Source organism: Halichoeres trimaculatus, unplaced genomic scaffold, assembly GCF_033239565.1.
Source record: "Halichoeres trimaculatus isolate MK-OKI-2021-1 unplaced genomic scaffold, fHalTri1.1 fHalTri1_scaffold_7, whole genome shotgun sequence".
Taxonomy (NCBI): Eukaryota; Metazoa; Chordata; class Actinopteri; order Labriformes; family Labridae; genus Halichoeres; species Halichoeres trimaculatus.
Window position 1 is genome coordinate 24,546,761 of NW_027437185.1, and position 19,082 is coordinate 24,565,842.

The 19,082-nt window shown below is 39.4% G+C and overlaps 2 protein-coding genes across 2 annotated transcripts; one reads left to right on the forward strand and one right to left on the reverse strand.

Annotated features, from left to right (window-relative positions):
* Nucleotides 1–227: 227 nt before the first annotated feature.
* Nucleotides 228–10,255, reverse strand: adgrg4a (adhesion G protein-coupled receptor G4a). The gene is made up of 21 exons (XM_074673657.1): nt 10,203–10,255; nt 9,999–10,085; nt 8,758–8,843; nt 8,606–8,676; nt 8,496–8,517; nt 8,352–8,374; nt 8,031–8,173; nt 7,820–7,949; nt 6,835–6,941; nt 6,446–6,662; nt 5,861–6,026; nt 5,414–5,566; nt 4,442–4,579; nt 4,287–4,332; nt 4,013–4,116; nt 3,617–3,738; nt 3,162–3,430; nt 2,895–3,000; nt 2,410–2,690; nt 784–885; nt 228–665 (listed from the first exon to the last, which is right to left on the reverse strand). The coding sequence occupies exons 3-21, from the start codon at nt 8,830–8,832 to the stop codon at nt 517–519; spliced, it is 2,424 nt and encodes an 807-aa protein (XP_074529758.1). The 5' UTR covers nt 8,833–8,843; nt 9,999–10,085; nt 10,203–10,255; the 3' UTR covers nt 228–516.
* A 6,109-nt stretch (nt 10,256–16,364) lies between these two features.
* Nucleotides 16,365–18,549, forward strand: LOC141793170 (uncharacterized). Its single transcript, XM_074673658.1, has 9 exons — nt 16,365–16,412; nt 16,647–16,760; nt 16,843–17,021; nt 17,089–17,225; nt 17,301–17,411; nt 17,506–17,653; nt 17,743–17,875; nt 18,150–18,189; nt 18,281–18,549. Exons 1-9 carry the CDS (start codon nt 16,365–16,367, stop codon nt 18,547–18,549), a joined length of 1,179 nt encoding a protein of 392 aa, XP_074529759.1.
* Nucleotides 18,550–19,082: the final 533 nt, after the last annotated feature.

Consider the following 19,082-nt stretch of genomic DNA (forward strand, 5'->3'; position numbering starts at 1 on the left):
GGGATGCAAGACTTTCTCTCTATCAATAAATGAATTAATGAATTTTCAATTGCAAAAAAAGTCAAAATTTGGATGGATTGACAGCTTAACAAAAACAGACAGTCTGAGGACATTATGAATGCCAAGATTCGAAAAATATAAATAACACAAAACCTGCAGAATAACTTACATCAATTGTTTATTAAAGTATAAGTTATGACAACATGTAAAGTTTCTAGTATAGTTTGCATGATGGGAAACAGAATATCTAAGTCCATAGAAAATACACTACAATCCTAGAGCTGCACCACTGACAGTTAGTGTAACTTTACATATACTGTATTTAAAGAGAAAAGAATACACCACTTGACGTCCAGCACACTGCACCCTGCTATTAGTTGTATCCACTTGAGTTTTTTTTTTTTTTTTTAACTTGCCCTTCCCCATACAGAATATGTTCTGTTTTCTTCTCTGACTGAACAAAGGACCTTGGGTTGGAGACAACAGTTTAACAGTACGGCCTAAACAGAGGCTCGATCACACCCTCTGGTGGTGATTTGGTGTGGATCCTGTAGAGGAGTCTGACACCTTCCTGGTGGTGGTGTTGTCAGAAGCCATGGAGTCAGAGTTAACAAGAATATTTTTTTTTCCACGGCCACCTCCCACCGTCAAAGAGCGGCTCAAGTCTGAACACAAGGAGACACGAAAGAGAAAATATATCAGTCAGACTAGTTACCCATACTGCTGTTATACTTCAGCATGCCCAACAAATACTGCACAAGCATTATGTTTTACACGGTATACCTGAGGAGTCACCGGGTCCAGAATGTCCACAGCTCAGGTGAATTCTCCACTGTTTTCTTACATTCTCCTTCATCAAACAGTGAAACAAAAAAATGAAGAAGCCTGAGAAAAAAAGACAAAACAAAAAAAAACACTTTTATTTTAATCTGTCAAAGTTTTTAACAATGCTTTTTAGGTTGTGAAAGCATTATGGTGTTCCAAACTTTTCAACTCATGAATGCTGTGTGTGTAATGATGGTATGATGCAAAACGTGTTGTCTGTGGTTTCCAAATGTTCCTATTCTTTCCCTGTTTGTTTTTGTCACTACTGTTTGTGTTTACAGTGGAAAGGCAACTAGATACGTGCAAAACTTAGGTTTAAGAGCAGTGGAAAACTATATAATGTTTCAGATATCAAGGTGAATCATAATGTATCGTATCGCACCACATCATATCGTATCAGATTGAACATTACTTAACGAAACATAGTGTGGCTCTGCCTTGCGCAGCATAGCCTAGCACAACACAGCGTAACATTACATAACCTAACCAAACATAGCCTAGAGCTGCAAAATGTAGTGCAGCATAACCTAACATAACCCAAGGTAACCTAAGATTACCTATCCTACCATACCCCTGTCACAGGCACCGCCATTGGCAGCTGTTGTGCAGCCAGAGTCTGCTTAGTATAAGCTATTAGGAACTCAGAGAATCTGAGTGAAGTAAATGAGTTGTTTTTTCTTTTAAAAGTCTAATCTCTTCTTGGGTCCCCCTCCAAACTTATTTTACGATCCCCAAAAAAAAAAAAAACAGAATGTCAACTGTCAATCATTGTTAATCATGACGTAAAGCCTAGTTTTAACTTCTTATAACTGATTAAAATGAAACTTTTTTTAGAAAAAGGGGGCCTGAATGGAAGGCAGCCCAATAATATCTTCAAATCACCACAACAAATGGATATGAGAATCATTTCTACGAGGTGTATTAATTTTTTCAAGTTTGAACACAGCTCATCAGGAATGGCTGGGAAGATGGAGTTGAAGTTTTTTTATAACTACACTGCAGCCAGCCACCAGGGGGAGCAGTTTTTGTGGTGACCTCACTTCGAGCCAGGCAAGATGATGTCCATCCTTTTTACAGCCCATGGTACTGTATCGTACAATGCATCATATTGTGTCATATCATATCCTACTAAAGCATAGCTTATCTTTTTGTAGCATATAGTATCTAATAATAATTGCTAGTATCGTACAGTATTATGTCATAGCATATTGTATCATATCATATAGTTTTGTAGCGAACATATAGTATTGTAATCTTGTATCATGTCGCAGCATAATACAGTATCATCATAGCATGTCCTATTTTATAGTATTGTATCACAACATAATGTACTGTCTCATTATGTATTGAGTTTTATTACATACTTTGTTTGCCTTACTGTATCATGTTGTATTATATGATATTGGATGTTATTGTATGGTATTGTTCTGTACTTCTTCTATCTTACCACATTATATCATATTAGATTTGATCAGATTTTATAATACTGTGTTGTAATATACTGTATACTGGCTCACTAGTACATTTACAGATGTCTGTAAAAGAAATTTGTCTTTACATGATGACACATCAGCTCCTTATTACCCTGTAAAGAGTTGAAGATGCAGAAAAGGTACAGCATGGCCACTCTTCCGGGGCCAACTGCAAAGAAGCCCATCCCCCAGGTCAGACCTAACAGCACTGTGAGGCTGGCCACCGCCCTCAGGTCTTGCAGAGACGTGCGGCTGTTTGCTGAAGGCTTATTGACCCCCATCTGTTTGATTTGGATCAGAACCACGATGAACACGAAGATGTTGCACAACAGGATCAGAAGAAAATAAGCCATCACCGTCACGTATATGTAGACGTCATTCTGCAGCCAGCAACTGAAAGGAGGAAGTTTGTCATCATGTCACTGACATGAGGATGTATCATCACTGCCATAAACAGCAGTTATTTATAGTTCAGTCTGGTCTAGTCTAGAGTGTGGCTTTTCAGTGATCTGTAACATTTTCCCACCATTAAGAATTTCATGTACTCTAGTAACCTACTCCTAAGATGAAGATGACTCACCCTGTGCTTTTACTTACAATGGATCTGTGGACTGGAGAGCCACGTTTGCCTTTTCTGGAGCAGTGCCGCCGTAAGCATCTTTATCTATGGCCAGCACCAGGCTGACTATCACCAGAGGGAAACCTATGGAAACACAAAATAATAAAAAGCACTGACAAAAAAGTCAGCAATACATGCAGAAGGCAAGGAAAACAGGCTAATTTCTTAACATCTTATTCCCTGATCAACCACTGTAAATCTGTTGTGTTCTTCTGCTGTGAGGAACATTTAAGGTGCTGTCTTACCCCACCCCACGGCACAGAACTTGAGGATATAGGAGGGAACATAGATGTTGAAGACTTTGACCAGGGCAAAGTACATATGCAGCGCCTCTAGGCCCATCCAGGTGAAAGAAGCCAGCAGGAAGTAGTGCAGCGAGGCAGCTGTGGCAATGCACAGGCCGTAGTTGGAGAAGGATGAGAGCCAGGAGTCAAGCAGGAAGAGCATGCACAACCCAAGCAGGGCAGCTGAGAGATTGATGAGTATCTTAGATGGGTAGTCTCTGCGCAGCTTCCTGAAGTTTAGAGAGACATCAAAACACCGGGAGCAAGAAAGAGAAACGTCTCAGTGTTCATTGGGAGCCTTTAAGTTTATGTGTCATACAGACTCAAGTTTGATTATGAATTCTTCATCTTTTCAATTGCAGTGAAGATGGACCTAACAATATAATCCTTTTAAAGTTAGTGTCATAATCACTCACTCAAAAGCAAGGTAGGTGAGAAGAGTGATGCCCAGAAAGATGGAGGATATACCACAACCCAGATAAGAAATCACTGTCAGAATCTCAGTGTCAGTATCGCTGGTATCACCGCCAAAAAAATCCTGTGACCAAAAATCAGTAGAACAAAGTATTTGAGTCATACTCAAAGAAAAGCAGTCTGTAGTGTCACCAAGCTTTCACAAGCTGTTCAAACACAACATAGTTGTAGTTTCATCAAGAATGTACACTGTGGCTTTAACGTCAGCATCCTGCATCATCGAAAAAAAAAAGATGCAAGCCTTTAGCGAGTGGCCAGATTGTACAAAATATGTTGGTATGTACGTGGGAGTTTTCTGTTCCCCGGTTTTATTTATAAAGAGCTAACACATGACTCACCACCAGAATAGCAAAATGAGTGAGGTGATCACACCGGCAGCTGGTCCGATTAGAAGAGATACTCCGGGTATCACAACCTCTGTTGTTCCAACCGCCTTGCCCGTCTGACTCACACACACACACACACACACACACACACACACACACACACACACACACACACACACACACACACACACACACACACACACACACACACACACACCAATACCCCATAATATTTCATTGAAGCTGCTTATAAACACATTAAACACAATCTTAACACCCAACTTACCGTTTTTCTGGAAATCCCAGAACACACACTGTACTCTGTAGTTTTTCTGCAAAACAAACAAGCAAACAAAAAAAGAAAGAAAGAAAGACAACCCCACGGAAGTCATAAAGGATATATAGTCAAACAAATACTTTTCTTATTGGCAAATTTCTCACCTGTTTGTGACTTGGATGGTTCATGGTGACCACGACTGGGTCCTTTAAGTTGCTGACATGGCTGCTATTGACACTGGCAGATATTATATAGGAAATCAGTGCTGAGGCATTCTGAGTTCCATTTTTTATGCTTGGGTCCTGTTAAAAAATAAAAAAGGTTGTTACTTTAAAGCTCCTGTTAGGAACTTTTGGTCAGAGCTGATTTTGATACCCTCTTTGGACAAAGCCACCTTTACTTATTTTATATTGTATATGTGCAGTTTATGTTTCTTGTTAAAATAAAAAAAAAAAAACATCTCTCTTTAAGAGTTGGATTTATCTTTAATGAGAATCTTTTTCATGAAACAAGGGTTTATCAGCAGTGTGCTGTTAATCACCTTGTCTAACACATGTTTATTATTCTGTTTGCTTTAAAAGGTTGTAAAGAGGCAACTATATTAATTTCAGCCTGTTACATAACAGATACATAAACTCCTCAAAGGGGCTTTAAAGTGAGCAGGACTATAAATAAAATGAGGTAAGCAGCATTTCACTGTAGCTGTTAATATCAAAAGTGAAGTATATATGCTAAAGTGAGAGAATCAGTCACATTAAATATATGGATACCTATGCTACACTTGAAATATCAATCAAAATTTTGTCTGTTTTTGTTTTATTTATTTGTGGAAAGTTTGACAGTTTGGAAAAAAACACTTTTTTTATATATGATTTATGAGGCCATTTACTTTATGGCAGTGGCTCTGGAATATTTTTTTCTAGCGTCTCAAATCTTCTAAAACTGGCAATCGTACAGGTTACATTGAGTTTGTATTAACCCCCACAAATACCCAAGTATAAAAGTAATTGTGGATGCCAAACTAAGAAGTATGCTTGTGCGTACTTCAGTCATTACAAATGTAGAGAAAGAGGCAAAGTTGATTGAAAAGTCACAAAATGAAGAGAAAAAATATGAATAATTTTGGTTGGCGGTACCGGAAAAAGCTCCTGAGTTCCGTAGAATTGAAACTGAATACGCGTTGTATGGACATCTCCAGGAGGGAACAGGTCATGGAGGGCAGCGGGCAAAGAGATAGTTGCATCTGATTCAGGTAGTGGTTCACTCACAAAGCTCTGGTTGATGAAAATCTGAGAAAAAGGTAAATGAATGCAAACACAATTCAACAGAGTTACACCAAAAAGTATTCTCATCTGTTCAACCTAATTTCAGAACAGACTCCCTTGGACTTCAGTTGTTTTCAGTTTTTTTCAGCATACTACAATTCCTATGTGTTCACATTCACAGTTGCAGAAAGGACACCAGAGAAACTGAATAGAATCACATTAGAGTTCATAGAAAACTGGAATGTGACATTGCTTTTTACCTAAAAAGTTGTCACTGTGCCGTTTTTGCTGCAAATCTAAAGATTTGTGGTGGCTCACCTGTGGGTTTTGGACTGGAGAGATGGCAGACACACCAAACGTGAGGCCACTGAATTCACCTGGGGCAACATTCACCATGGACAGGGCCAACGAGGGTGCTGTTACACTAAAAGATTCCTCTTCAAAATCTATATTGTTTCCCATTCTCTCTGTCAGGTTGAGGACACTGTTTCAAAAGAAAAAGATCAACAAAAGATAAATATTACACAAGTGAAGTTTTTATGAATATCTGCACCCATGTCATTTCCATATTTAGTGGAATAATAAACAATTATTGAAATAGATTGTTTGTTTGTGTTTTTGCATTCTTACAGTTGTAACATTGAGTGGAGATTGTAAATTTGAGTATAGTTCACACAATAGTTATAACTAAGTTATATTTCATATGTAGACATAGGAAGTTCACCCCCTGACCAATACCAATTGTGTTATAGTGGATCTGATACAATCTGTGTAGAATATGAATCAATAGGTAATAATGAGTTACATAGGTCATTTCAGCTGCATCAAGACCTGACAGGGTATGTCGCAAATTTGCGACAAATCATCAAGGGTTAAAATACTTGTCTCTTTCTCTCTACTTACATGCCTGCAACCGGAGTGATGTCAGTTTTGGAAAACAGCACATCTGCTACAATGTTGACAATATTAGCACCAACAGCTGGTTTGATGGTGCCGACATCAACTACTTCGCTGAGCTTCTCCACCACTGTATCCAGATCAGAGGGAGAGAGCTCTGTACTGCTTCCCAACTGATTATCTACAAGGTCCTGAATCATGCTCACCACCTCCTCTGCATTATCTGGAAATCAATAACAACACTTTAAGTGATGTTTTAAAATTAAAGAAAAGCTTCTTTTTTTATTTCATGAGCTTCTGGAAATGCTTTCCTGATGTTTTAATGCCACACTTGTGATGATAATATTAAAAAATACACATCAAACAGGGTCTGTGAGAGGGTCGGATCCTCTTACCAGTGGTGACTGTGATATTTTCCAAGTCTGATATTGTCACCAGAGGTTTGCACCTCGACATGTCAGGATCAGCCCAGCTGGTTGTGTCAGTTTCAATATCTAATTTGCTGCAGAGAGGGAGAGAAGGGAAAGCATGGTTAATTAACAGCACATGGACAGGGTTCTACTTGGTCCTCATCCATTTATTGCAATTTTTCCACTAAGGGTGATAAATCTTTAAAACCCACCTGTCTGCTGAAGATAAACCTATTTGAACTTAATAAGCATCACTACAGAGTTTCATAAGTGACCATAAAGCACAGTATTACCTTGTCGTGGTCCATCAGGGTTATTAATTCAAGCCATAAATGCACTAGTAACAGTTCACTTAAAGGAAATTGTTTTTTCACCTGTGGTTAAACCTGGCTGGGAGTCATCAGCACAATGTGTGTTAATGTTTTATGTTGGAGCTTGTGTGCCGAGTAGGTGGGTTGAGTGAAACAGGACATTGTAATTGAGGGAATACTCTTGTAGTGCTGGGCTGTCTCTATGGAAACAGATTGTTGCAACAAAGAAAACCAAGGTTGGTGCTTATAAATAGAGCATAGCGCAAAAAAAGCCTCCCATCTTTATCCCTGTATTTACAAACCAGGATAAATATTAGCTCAGATGATTCAGGCTGCAATAAAGAACATCTCAGAAGATTAAAGATCTCAGAATATTCTTGAAGGCAAAGTTAAGAAACAGCTAAGAGCATGATGTGTCATCCAATGCAGAGTCTGTCTTTGTTTGTTACAATATGTACATTTTTGGAAATATATTCAGACCCATGAACCTGGTCACGCTCCAAGGTGTGGACATCATAAACCTGGAATAAAATATTTGCAGTGGATGACATCACTGCTCCTCTGTGCTCTTTTAGTCTTAGGTGCATGTTTGAAAGCTCAGTTGTCACTGGCTTTCTTCAGATTGAAACCTTTTGAGTACATGGAAGTGAAGTACTCACCAAAGCCTGTAAGCTCTTTCATATCTTGGCTTTGTGCATCCCATTTCTGCTACAGTTTGAGGAAATGTATCAGGCCAAAAATATTTTCCATAGATTGTTGAGGTAGGTTCCTCCAAACAAATATCAGGCTCTGAAATAAAGCACCAGTTTTTGAGTCTCATGTCATAACAACAGTTAGTGTTTGAATAGTGCCAGGAAAAAGACAGCTTACCTATATGCTTGATCACAACTTCTGTAGTTTGAATAATACAGGAGTCACTTTCATACTTTGATGTCAGTGCTTCATTAATAAGCATTTTAGTGAGATTCACATTGCTTGAACTGTAATCCCGGACATGAAAGGCGCAGTTATATCTGCAAAGGAAACACAGTTAATGGTTACTCAGTTTGCACTGCAGGGATTCATCCCTGTAGGTTCATTATTGAGAATGTATCCAACATTTATACAGGATTCAAACTGTGCTGCAGAACGAAGCAGGGAGGTCATGCAGCTTTTGGCAAAGTAATTATTTTGTGTTTTTCAGTCACCTACTTTGTTTGTTGGACAAGGGAGGTCTGAAAAAAAGGAAGCGAGATGTTGCACCATTATCGCTTTAGTATGCCATACTTTTAGTACTTAGCATCCAAGAACTTATAAAGTATAACATTTTAACCAGTTTTGTCTTCCTGTACTTACCATAAGCCCATGCCCTATGTCTCTGTAAAACAAGAAAGATTTGTCATAATCTACCTAGCACTTTAAGTATAGACACCATATTTGAAGCATTCCATGGATTCAGTGCCCACCTGCTATCACCTTGCTTGATGATGAGATTCAGCACAGTCACGGTCATATTCACTTGAAGCTGCTGTGTTAACTTCAGACACAGAAAAACAAGTCAATAAACACACTTTTGAAGCAAAGAAAACATTTAAGTGCTGTAATATTAAACCCTTACCCATTTATCTATAAAATCTTGTGGATTTGTTGGGTTGCCAGTCAAACTCAGGTTCAAATTGACTCTGAAGAACATATCAGGCCGTACTGCAAAGATGAGAAGACAACTTCAAATCGTATCACAATGATTGTTCAACAAGTAATACCAAATATATTTTAAGTCTTACTTTCATTCTTCAACTTAAGTGGATTACAAACCTTTACTTTTAACAGTAAATATTTTCCTCAGGGGACGAACAACCTTCATGGAAGAAAGGTTTTAAAAGTTTTGTTTAAATTTTAATATGAATATGTTATAAGTCACTGGTTAGTGCCCAAGGCCTTCAGTGACTCTCCTCTTAAGGTGCATATCCTCTTCTCTTTAAAACCAGCAAAGTGAGCTTCATGAGGCTGATGGTACATGTTCTCTTAATGCGTAAAAAACCCTCAACCAACAGGTGGCCGTGCAAGGATCTGTCTCAGGAGCAGAGGCATAAAGACTGAGGCATGCTGTATCCAAATAGCAACTTCATGAGTCAAAATTAAAGTCATTGTGGAAGGGCAAAAAATGCAGTCCCTTCAGAGTCCACAAGGGTTCCGAAAGCTAAAGAATCCCCTTCAGATCCCATTTAAAAATATTTTTACATCAAATTCTGCATGACAACAGCCTGTTTAGGGAGACAGCTGACAGATCAATGGGCACATTGTAGTTGAGTCTAAAGGTCTGCCTCAGCTCCACCTCTTTTGTTTTGTCTCAGTTGGACAAAAGTTTGGTTGAGTTAACATTTCCAAGCATTTTCGGACTTTTCCAAAAATCTTCAAGTGACATCGCAGACAAAGCGCATGTTTTTATTCAGTCTAAATCTTTGACGGGCGTCATCCTAGTCACCCATTGCATTGTCATTGTTTGTGTTATTTTACAGTTTAGCTAATAACCACAAATCCAGAACAACAGAACTACAAAACAAAATTTGACATGTAATTTGATGATCTGCTCATAGAGGAAGTAAAAACCCTTCAAGGCACCCCCAGTTTTTAAACCAAAAAGACTGCCTTGATGATTTTATACATTTTAAGGCAATATGATCCCACTGTTCATGTCTTTGTATAGGACTTTTTTTTTTTACCCAACTTTCAAATGTACCAGATTGTCTTGGGGTGATTTTGCTTTGCACAGATAAAGCTCTATTTCAGTTCTGTGTTCCAACAAAATTTTATTTTAAAGACTGATAACGATTTATTTAAGTAGTTTTGAGAACCAACCAGAAGTTTCGTTGAAATCTAGAGGCCCTCCAGTTGTTGATGTGTTACTGGGGCCAGCTGGTAGACTTTGAGTTGGACCTGTGTCTCCTGAAATGACATTTACAAAAAAAATCCTTGTAAAACCGCACAAGGAGAGAGTTTTGCAAAGTTTGAATTTAATGTAATCCCAATTTTGTATGTTTTTTTGTTATTTTGCATGCTCACTTGGTGTAGTTGCGTTAGCGCTGATGGTTGGAGCTGGATCTGATTCTGCAGGGAATGACTCTGAAATGATTTAAAATAACTTAGAATCAGGGTTATAACCACATCACTGTCTGAGAGTCAATCAATCAAAATTATTGTCATTGATTAAATCAACTGCCAGATATTTAAATGTCTATTGCAGACATCCTTTTCTGACATCATCTTCTGTATTATCAGTGTTTCTGATTTATCTCATTAGTTCAGCATATAAACAGAGTGAAAGTGTTCTGATCTTGTGCAGTGAATGTTTCTAGATTAAATTTTGTTTCACACCAGAAACAAACAAATATTGCAGTTATGTGGCACCAACATAAATCTTTTTGTCAGGACAGTAATAATTAGTATTTGTTTAATTTTTAAACTCATGAAGAAGTTCCCTTCAAATGGAGATAACAGAAGTTTACTCTGAAACATAAGTGAACGTACCCACAGGCAGAACGCTGATGCTATGAGGATCAGCGGTCAGGTTGAGGAAGTCATGAGAGAATGTCACACTCAGTAGTGCAGTAATGGTCGCCTGAATCACCTCTACTTGAGCAGCAGGATCCACAGTCACATAAGCTTCACAGCTGAAACTTGGAGTGAATCAAAATGACATGGAATAAATCTTCATGTTAGCTTTACCTAAAATATCTGCCTCTTCATGATGTCTATTCATGCTCTATGACTTACCACTTGTCACAGGCGGAAAATGCCAAAGATTCCTAAAGACAAAAGTCATTTTCATATTAAGCCAAAGGTCATGTCATTTTACTGAAACAATCTTTCTGTAAATAACTCACAGCCACCTTGCTGATATCTCTGCTATCATACAGTATGTCAGTCATTTCCTTGGAAAGTACACAGTCTTATTAAAAAAGCCCTTCATGTTTTCTTTAACCAGCTGTTCTCTGAGGATATTGCTTCTTCTTCCCCTGGAAAATCAAACTGAGGACAATTTGTCATGTACCTGAGATGTATGAACCACATGGCAGCTTTGGCTGTGAGGGAACACAGATAACAGAAATTACAGAGAGGAATGAAGCCATGACCACACTTCATTCCAACAACGCATCAGTCACATCTACTGTCCTCTGCTGATACAATAGAGTTGAGCTTGGCAGAAGTAGAGAGTGCTCAGTATTTCTATCCACATACAAGTTGTTTGATCATAACACAGTCTGCTGTGTTCAAATTTACTTCCCCACTAGTACAAGGAGAGTACAAAAGTGGGGACTTTCGAATACTATTGCTTTTACAGATCTGAGTTGTTCTCATACATCAAATATATTTATGAAATGAAATGTTACTGTCACTGATTAATAGCCAAAATGTTACAGTAGTTCTATCAAGAGAATGTTTAAAAAAGAGCGAATGACCCAGTAAAGCCAAAACATTAAAGGGCCATTTACATGACAACGGTTTTGCATTGCAAAAGTATTGATGCCTTTTGGCCTCGCGTTCAGACGGAAACGGCGTTTAAGCCAACCTAAAACAAACTTTTGAAAACAGCCTCCAGAGTGAAGTGTTTTCCTGAAATTCTGCCAACCCCGCTGCCGTGTAAACAGCAAGTCGGGGAAACGCTGACGTCACGCTCCGCTTTGCGCAAGCGCATACATGTTACGATCGTTGCGAACTACCGTTTCAAGCTTGTGCTGCTGAATCTGCTGAATCTGCTGACTGTCTTTCAACAAATTATACATCTGTTACACCACTTCTGCATTTAGTATTCGTCAATACATACACCAGATGATGGGTTCAACTCTACTTCAGTGAATAGCTCACAAAAGCGGTTTCTGGACGAGACAGTTATAGCGCCACCTACAGGCCTGGCATGCTTACTACAGAGTTTTCGGTCCCTCAGCATTTTTCTGCAAACACAGATTTTTTTTTCACCGCGTTTTACCGTTTTCAGATGAAGCAGTGTTATGTAAATGGGGCCTTAGAGCTCTCCAACTTACTGCTTGTAATCTGCTGTTTAGATTGGAGGCTCAGTATCTTCCAAAATAACAGATGAGACTTTGCTTAAACAACCCCTTGACTTGGCTAAGCTTTACTTAATTTGTTTGCTTTAAACCAGCAGAAAAAAACAGTTTTTCAAGTTTTCAAACCTGAGAGATCTTTGGTTTACAATTAGAAATGTGATCGAGAGTTTCACTTAAAGAAAACTGCCATGATGTCTAAACCATGTACCATGCCTGATCCCTCCCAGTGTGGCCACGCTGGGGCTTAGTCTTACTAAGGGGTAGAATATGTGTTTGAAGCTTACATTTAAGTATCCTGTAGATATTCTATTTCAGTTTACATTTTGCTTTAAAATGGTTGTATGTTAAAATTGCATCCTCTTCAGCTTCTTCAAAGTCACCTTCTGAAGCCCCAAAGCTGACAAACTCTCATGCATTGCTTCACTGATTGAAATAAATTTATCAGTGATATTTCAATTCCAAAACATTTATGGTCTCTTTCTGGTTTAAAGAAGATAAATGTGAATTTGGTACCTGTCTAGAGAGTTGTTCTACTCTGACAAAGTAATCCTGTGATGAGGGGAACCAATCATAGTTTAGTGGAACTGATCAGGTTGGATTTTAAGGTGGGCATGAGTCACCCCTGGCCACCCTTCTGAACACGCCCTGACGGTCGAGGCTTCTGCTCTGAATGTGGCGGACATCAGCTCCCGTCTCAGGATATTTTTTGACAACACTTGCTTAAAATGGGATTCAGACTCATCAACTGTCTTTATTTAAAATAAATGCTTCCAATTAGACCAAGAAAACCTGTATGAAGAATTTTTGTACAGCGGAACTGTCACGTCTAATTGATCCTCCTGAGTACTTCCTCTTGCTGCCAGCTCAGAGAAGTGCTTTGTAAACAAATGTTGTGTTACCTTGGAGATGACACAGAGATGTCATGGACAGTAATGTTCCGAGGGAAAATGCTCTCCAGCTGATAAGAGATGACAACAAAAAGAACATTGCTTTGAACTGTCTGTTTGTTCAGCATCAGTGGTGGACAAACTTTAATTACATGCTCAAATATTCCTCATACCCAGTTTCTTGTGACTTCCTCTGGTGACACTGGACACTCTTCAGCCCTTGGAGAAATATCCATGAATGTCCACATTTTGATTCTGTACGGTGACCATCCTGAAAAGGAAGCATATAAACATAAGTAGCTTTATGAACTGTGAAAAAAGTTGTTTAACTCTTTCCTGGCCTTTCACTGAACAGCATACAGTCAATTCTACAGGAGCTCACCTTGTTGTGTAAATAGGTGAGAAAAGCCTGAAAGTATTTTTTCTTTCAAATCTGGATGACCATGAGATGTACTGGAAAGCGTTTACGCTGTAGTTACCACAATGCAAGTTGCTGCCCGGCTCAGGAGGGCATTTAGATTTCCACTGCCGTGTGTCCCAGCTCAGCACGTCTCCATCAGCACAACTCTTGGCCCTAATTTCCTCTGCAGTCCACTCTCTGGCCCACATCCTGAACAGACCGATCTCACCCATCAGATCCTTCCCATCCTCATGCTGCACTCCACCGTTGGAGACAAAATGAGACGCCCCCAGAGTGAGGGTACCATTCGGGGACAGATGTTGGCATTGGGGACAATCAACAGTGGCCACATGCTCATTGTCTCCATTTACGTAGACCCGTAGCTTCTGAGTTTGACCAGACCATGTGACACAAATGGAGTACCACTTGTTGGTTGTCAGTTTCTTTGCCACGTGTACTTCTTTCCCAAACAGGAACACTGACAACATTTCACTCGAACCCTGGAGCCCAAGCTCTATGCTTCTTTCTCCTGGTGCTTTGTAAACAAAACCTGTCCATTTGGTTTGAAGTGTGAAGTTTAATCGTATGCATACAGTCAACTCCTTCAAGGCTGGTACTGAAGTGTCTGGGTTAAGCTTCCAGAAACATCTACTACCCGTGGCCTTTAGTGTCTTGCCCCACAGGCTGGGAATGTCAGAGGCATCTTAAAGAGAACACACAAGTAAAAAAGACACAAGTAGATTAGACAAAATCAGTCTCACTTTTCCTCTGAGCAGCTCAGATCTCAATTATCTCACACAACACCGTCAAGACAATAAAATAATTCAGGACATAAATGCATCCGGTATTGCTCACGGCACGTGCATGCGATAAAATCTATCTGATACTCAGTGCATATATCAACAAAAGCTTAAAAATTATGAATCTTACCTGAAGACAGTGGACACACGATCAGCAAAATAGTAAGACAGAAAGTGGCTGAAAACTTCATGGCCCCAAACAAAAAAACAGGAGTTCAAATTCCAGTCAAGTGATCATCTGCTAAAAGGTAAGAATGAGACACTTTGATACACTTTCTTCCACCCGGAAGAAAAATAAGTGAACACAAATATCTCTTTAATTTTTGAATACATAACTTATACTTACAATGGTTGATCCCCTTAAATAGTCAGATCTGAAGCCATTTGTGAGATATATAAAGCAGATCAGAGGTGAAGAGAAGCTGACAGAACTATGTGTCTGCGTCCAAATGTCACTTTAGTTTTCCATGAGAAGACCTCCACACCTTCTATGTTCTCTTTCTAGTTACTCATTAATCACCACCAGCAATAAACATGACTAACACGCACAATAATGCTATGACCTTACCTTCATGAAACTTTTGCTACACTGACTCTAAAGAATACTAATTTGAACCAATTATAACAGCTTTTCCTGTTCCCACTGAAACATTATATCTAGTGCAGAAGCTTGAGAGACTCATTGAATTTTTTATTTGGTAATAGTTTTCCTATCAAGGATTGAAGTTTAACCAAAGAGTGCAGAGTGTTCAGAAAAAAAAGTCAAAGAATGTCAGATAACAGCACATCTCAATGCATAGCCCCATTTTATATTTATGGATGTCACATAAATCCTGTTAATCCCTGATACCAACAAGACTTTAAGTGTCCAGCTGTAACTCCGGGTGTAAATGTTCATCAGTGCATGGTAGGATCTGCCCCCTCAGTCCACATGTAGAGTTGGTCTGGGAAAAAATGCCCCCCCCCATGTCACGTCATTCCACCAAGTGGAATATTTTACGTATTAAAGTAAGGTGAACATGAAAGTAAAGGCTATATCATGTCTATATTTACTCAGATGCTCCTCAAAAGACTGTGTATTTCATTGATCACTCTCAACTTCCCTTTGATCGCACATTCATTTCTTTCATAATTTCAGCTACATTGTTATCAGAAATTCTCATAAAAAGATAAAAGAAAAAAAAAACTTACAGAATGTTGTCTTTCCTTACAAAATAGTGAAGACATGTGTGTGTGTGTGTGTGTGTGTGTGTGTGTGTGTGTGTGTGTGTGTGTGTGTGTGTGTGTGTGTGTGTGTGTGTGTGTGTGTGTTTTGTTTTGTTTTGTATCTGTTTTTCAGAATCAGAAAGGAGCTATGTTGGTTGGATTTATGGCATCATACCACCACAGTGTGGCCAAACAGTAAATTACAACTTTATGATTCACTGAGTTTGTCAACTCTTATTGTATGTGGTTAACTTTTCAGTGTTTTCAGGGTGAGTGTTCAGTAACAGAACTAGCTTAAGTATTAAGTGTATTTTTCTGGCCTTCAAGTACAGACATACACACACACATACACACACACATAGTCTCTGTGCTGGAAAATAATTCTTAAACAAGGGTTTCATTGATGCAATCATTTCTTTACCCTCCTTCTCTGCCATCTCCTGATTGAAAAGCCAGATTCTGAAAAAAAAAAAAAAAAAGCAAGACCCCTGAGGGTAATATGAGAAGACCAGGTGTGACGTAAAGAGCCCAGGAGGGGGGACTTCTCGTGTTCATTGGTCCACTGGTCAATGTACTGGTCAGGAACCTCTCCTGCGTCACAAGTGATGTGATATGAGGGGGATTCCTGTAGAGCTTTCCTACTACTTTTACCTTTGTTGAATGTGAAGAAGTTACACACTTCTTTAAACTAATGAATGAACAATTTGCAAATGTGCTAAGTGTATGTTTCTTCTCGTGTTTTGGTTCTAGCTGTCTAATGTCTAACAGTTGTCAGAGTATAACAGTTGACTTTTATAAAGAAAGGGCTTTTGTGATTACAGGAAATCCAGACTATTTCATGGTTACATTTTCCTGGGAGAAGCACCATGGACAATTTGCTAAAGGAGGCTTGTTTTTATGCTGCCCTGCTCATGGTAGGTCTGATTTTTCAGTGAATCCTTAATGTTTTCAGTGACAGTCAAGAAAGAAGAATTTCAGGATGAGCTCTGCAAAAATGTTCTTAACACTGAGTAATATGTAATCTTAGGACTGTTAAACTATTCACTGTTTTAGACAGAAATTAAATGCCCCTTTCCACGGTTAATTTTCATAGTATGTGATATATTTCACTTTTTAAAGAATGCTGATATTTCTGTGAACTCTGTCAGGTTTGGTGTGTGCTGGTGAAGGCTGAGCTCAGCTGTGATCAGACTGAGTTCTTGCACTCTAATGGCACTTGTGTTGCCTGTCCTGTTTGTGGGCCTGGAGAGCAGCTCTCAGAGGTATAACAATATTCATTTACAAAATATACAGTATCTTTCTGTTTCCCCTTGTCTCCAAGTTTGTACTGTGTGCCCTTTTCAGGACTGTGGTTTTGGGGATGCTGGTGAAGGTGTCTGTATTCCATGTGAAGAGGGGAGGTTCAGTGTAGATACAGGTGTAGCCCCCTGCATGCGGTGCACCAGTTGTTATCTGCTCAACCGCCTGGTGAAGTCGGCATGCTCATCCATCGGTAACGCCCGGTGTGGTCATTGTCTTCCAGGGTGAGTCACACCTATAGTTCAGCTATAAAAAGGTGTTAATAGTTTCATAATGCTGTTGTCTGTGCAGGTATTATGAGCTCAGGAGCATGACAGGGGAAGCCGAGCTGCCTTGTGTGCCTTGTCACAGCCACTACACAGCTCACGAAGAGTGTTTAAATCTGACAACTCAAGGATCAAAAGATTTCAAAGAACCCGGGGAGCAGCGTGAGTAACCCTGCAGATTTACAGTACTGCCATGTCCCAGTGTACAGTTAATCTTGTCTGACTGTCTCAATTAAGGGGTTAAAAAAGAAACATTTTCAGTTGTCCTGATTGGTTCAGCAACAGCCTCCTTTGTCTTCCTGGTTGCTCTACTGCTTTGGGCTCTTCTCCTGACTGCAGAGAGATTCAGTGAGTTACAAACATGGCATTCCTGCTCACTTTTTCCATTCCTCTTCTAATTGCGTAGTTAATTTGGATCATGTGCTCTTGTTGCATGGTTCAGAGCCGATTCCTCATCTCTGTCCTGTTCCTGAAGAACCATTGTCCGCAGGGGTCCTTCAGTACAAACCTTTGTCCAGGCCTACAGAGACAGAGACTGAAGAATCAGAGGCCTCATCAGAGCAGCTTCCTCGAACTCAAGATTCCCCCAGGTGCTTTGAGAATACTGTAAGCTGCCTAATTACTCATGCAGTTCACCTCAGCCAAAGTAATAATGAAAATCTATTTCACTTCTACCCAGAGGCCTTAACTCAGTGAGGCATGAGAATGAGGTCCATCCTCCTTCTATTGTGATTAATGTCACCACCAACATTAAGCCCTCCGGCAAGAAAGAGGAGAAACAGCAAAGAAGCTGCAATACCAACGAGGAGGAGGTAAAGTGGTTAATGTAACATATACACCCTGATTTTAGTGGGTTAAGCTCCACATTGAATGTTCTTTTCAGTTGCTGTTACTGAGGCATAAACACCTTTAAAAAAAAATGTAATGATCTCTTACCCCCCAAAATATAAACAAATAGTTGACCTGTAACAATGGTCAAAGGATTTATAAATACTCATTATGTATCACTTCATTTAGATTATGCCTTGTCAAGACGATTAAACACTTTTTGTTTCCTTCTCTGTCATCCTTTCATGTAAAAATTAGATGGAACAACAACTTCAGACAATCTGGGAAGTGGCTCAGGGTATGTATTTTTCTGTCTCAACATAATAAAACAATAGAGTTCACTCTCCTCCTGGAAATCCATGCCATGCTTCTGTTCTGACTCTGTCCAGATCAAAGTATTGAGAAACTTGATTACAACTCAGTCCAGGACTTGTCCCTGCTGCTGGACCCTGATGATAACAAAGACATGTTAAGGATTCTGGGGCGGTCTCTGGGTGCCCCACCTCAGGTCATCGCTCATCTCCAGGACTTCAGGGATCTTTTTGAGTACCTACGCGCCTCCACATACACACTGCTGCCCCAGCTGGCCCAGGCAGCTGCTCTCCTGCCTAATCCTCAAGTTGTAGCCAGGATACACAAAGCTGTAGTGAATAAGTGACCACGTACAACCCGAAGGATGTGTTTCTATGGCACCAAATGCTCTACAGAGGATGAATAAAACTACTTATTGTAGTTTGAGTTCAAATCCTTTTTCCTTTACATAATGAATATTTTGGAGCTAATGACAATAAAAACCTGGCTGAAGTATTTGAAAGCCTAATTTGAACTGTATTTGTTTCATTGTTTTACACAATTACACAATTGAGTAATTACTTTTTAGTGTTTTTATATGTGTCCAATGGTTGATCAGGTTTACAAGTGTCAAGAAGTCACTGTTGTGAGTTTTAAGCAACACAGTATCAACTGTACCCTGCATGTGGTGTTTGCTTCCTGTTTACCATGTAAAATAGATGAGAGGCCCTCTGGCTAAAGCATGTGAGGTAGAACAAGACAGAGGATACAGTGTTCAGAGCAGGAAAAAGAACAGTGAGCCCTGAGAAAGTTTAATAGTCTCAGTAGGAGAAGTTTGCTTACAGACCCTTTACTTTGATCCTTTCCTGAGAAGATCCTTCGGCACATTCAGGTAAAATC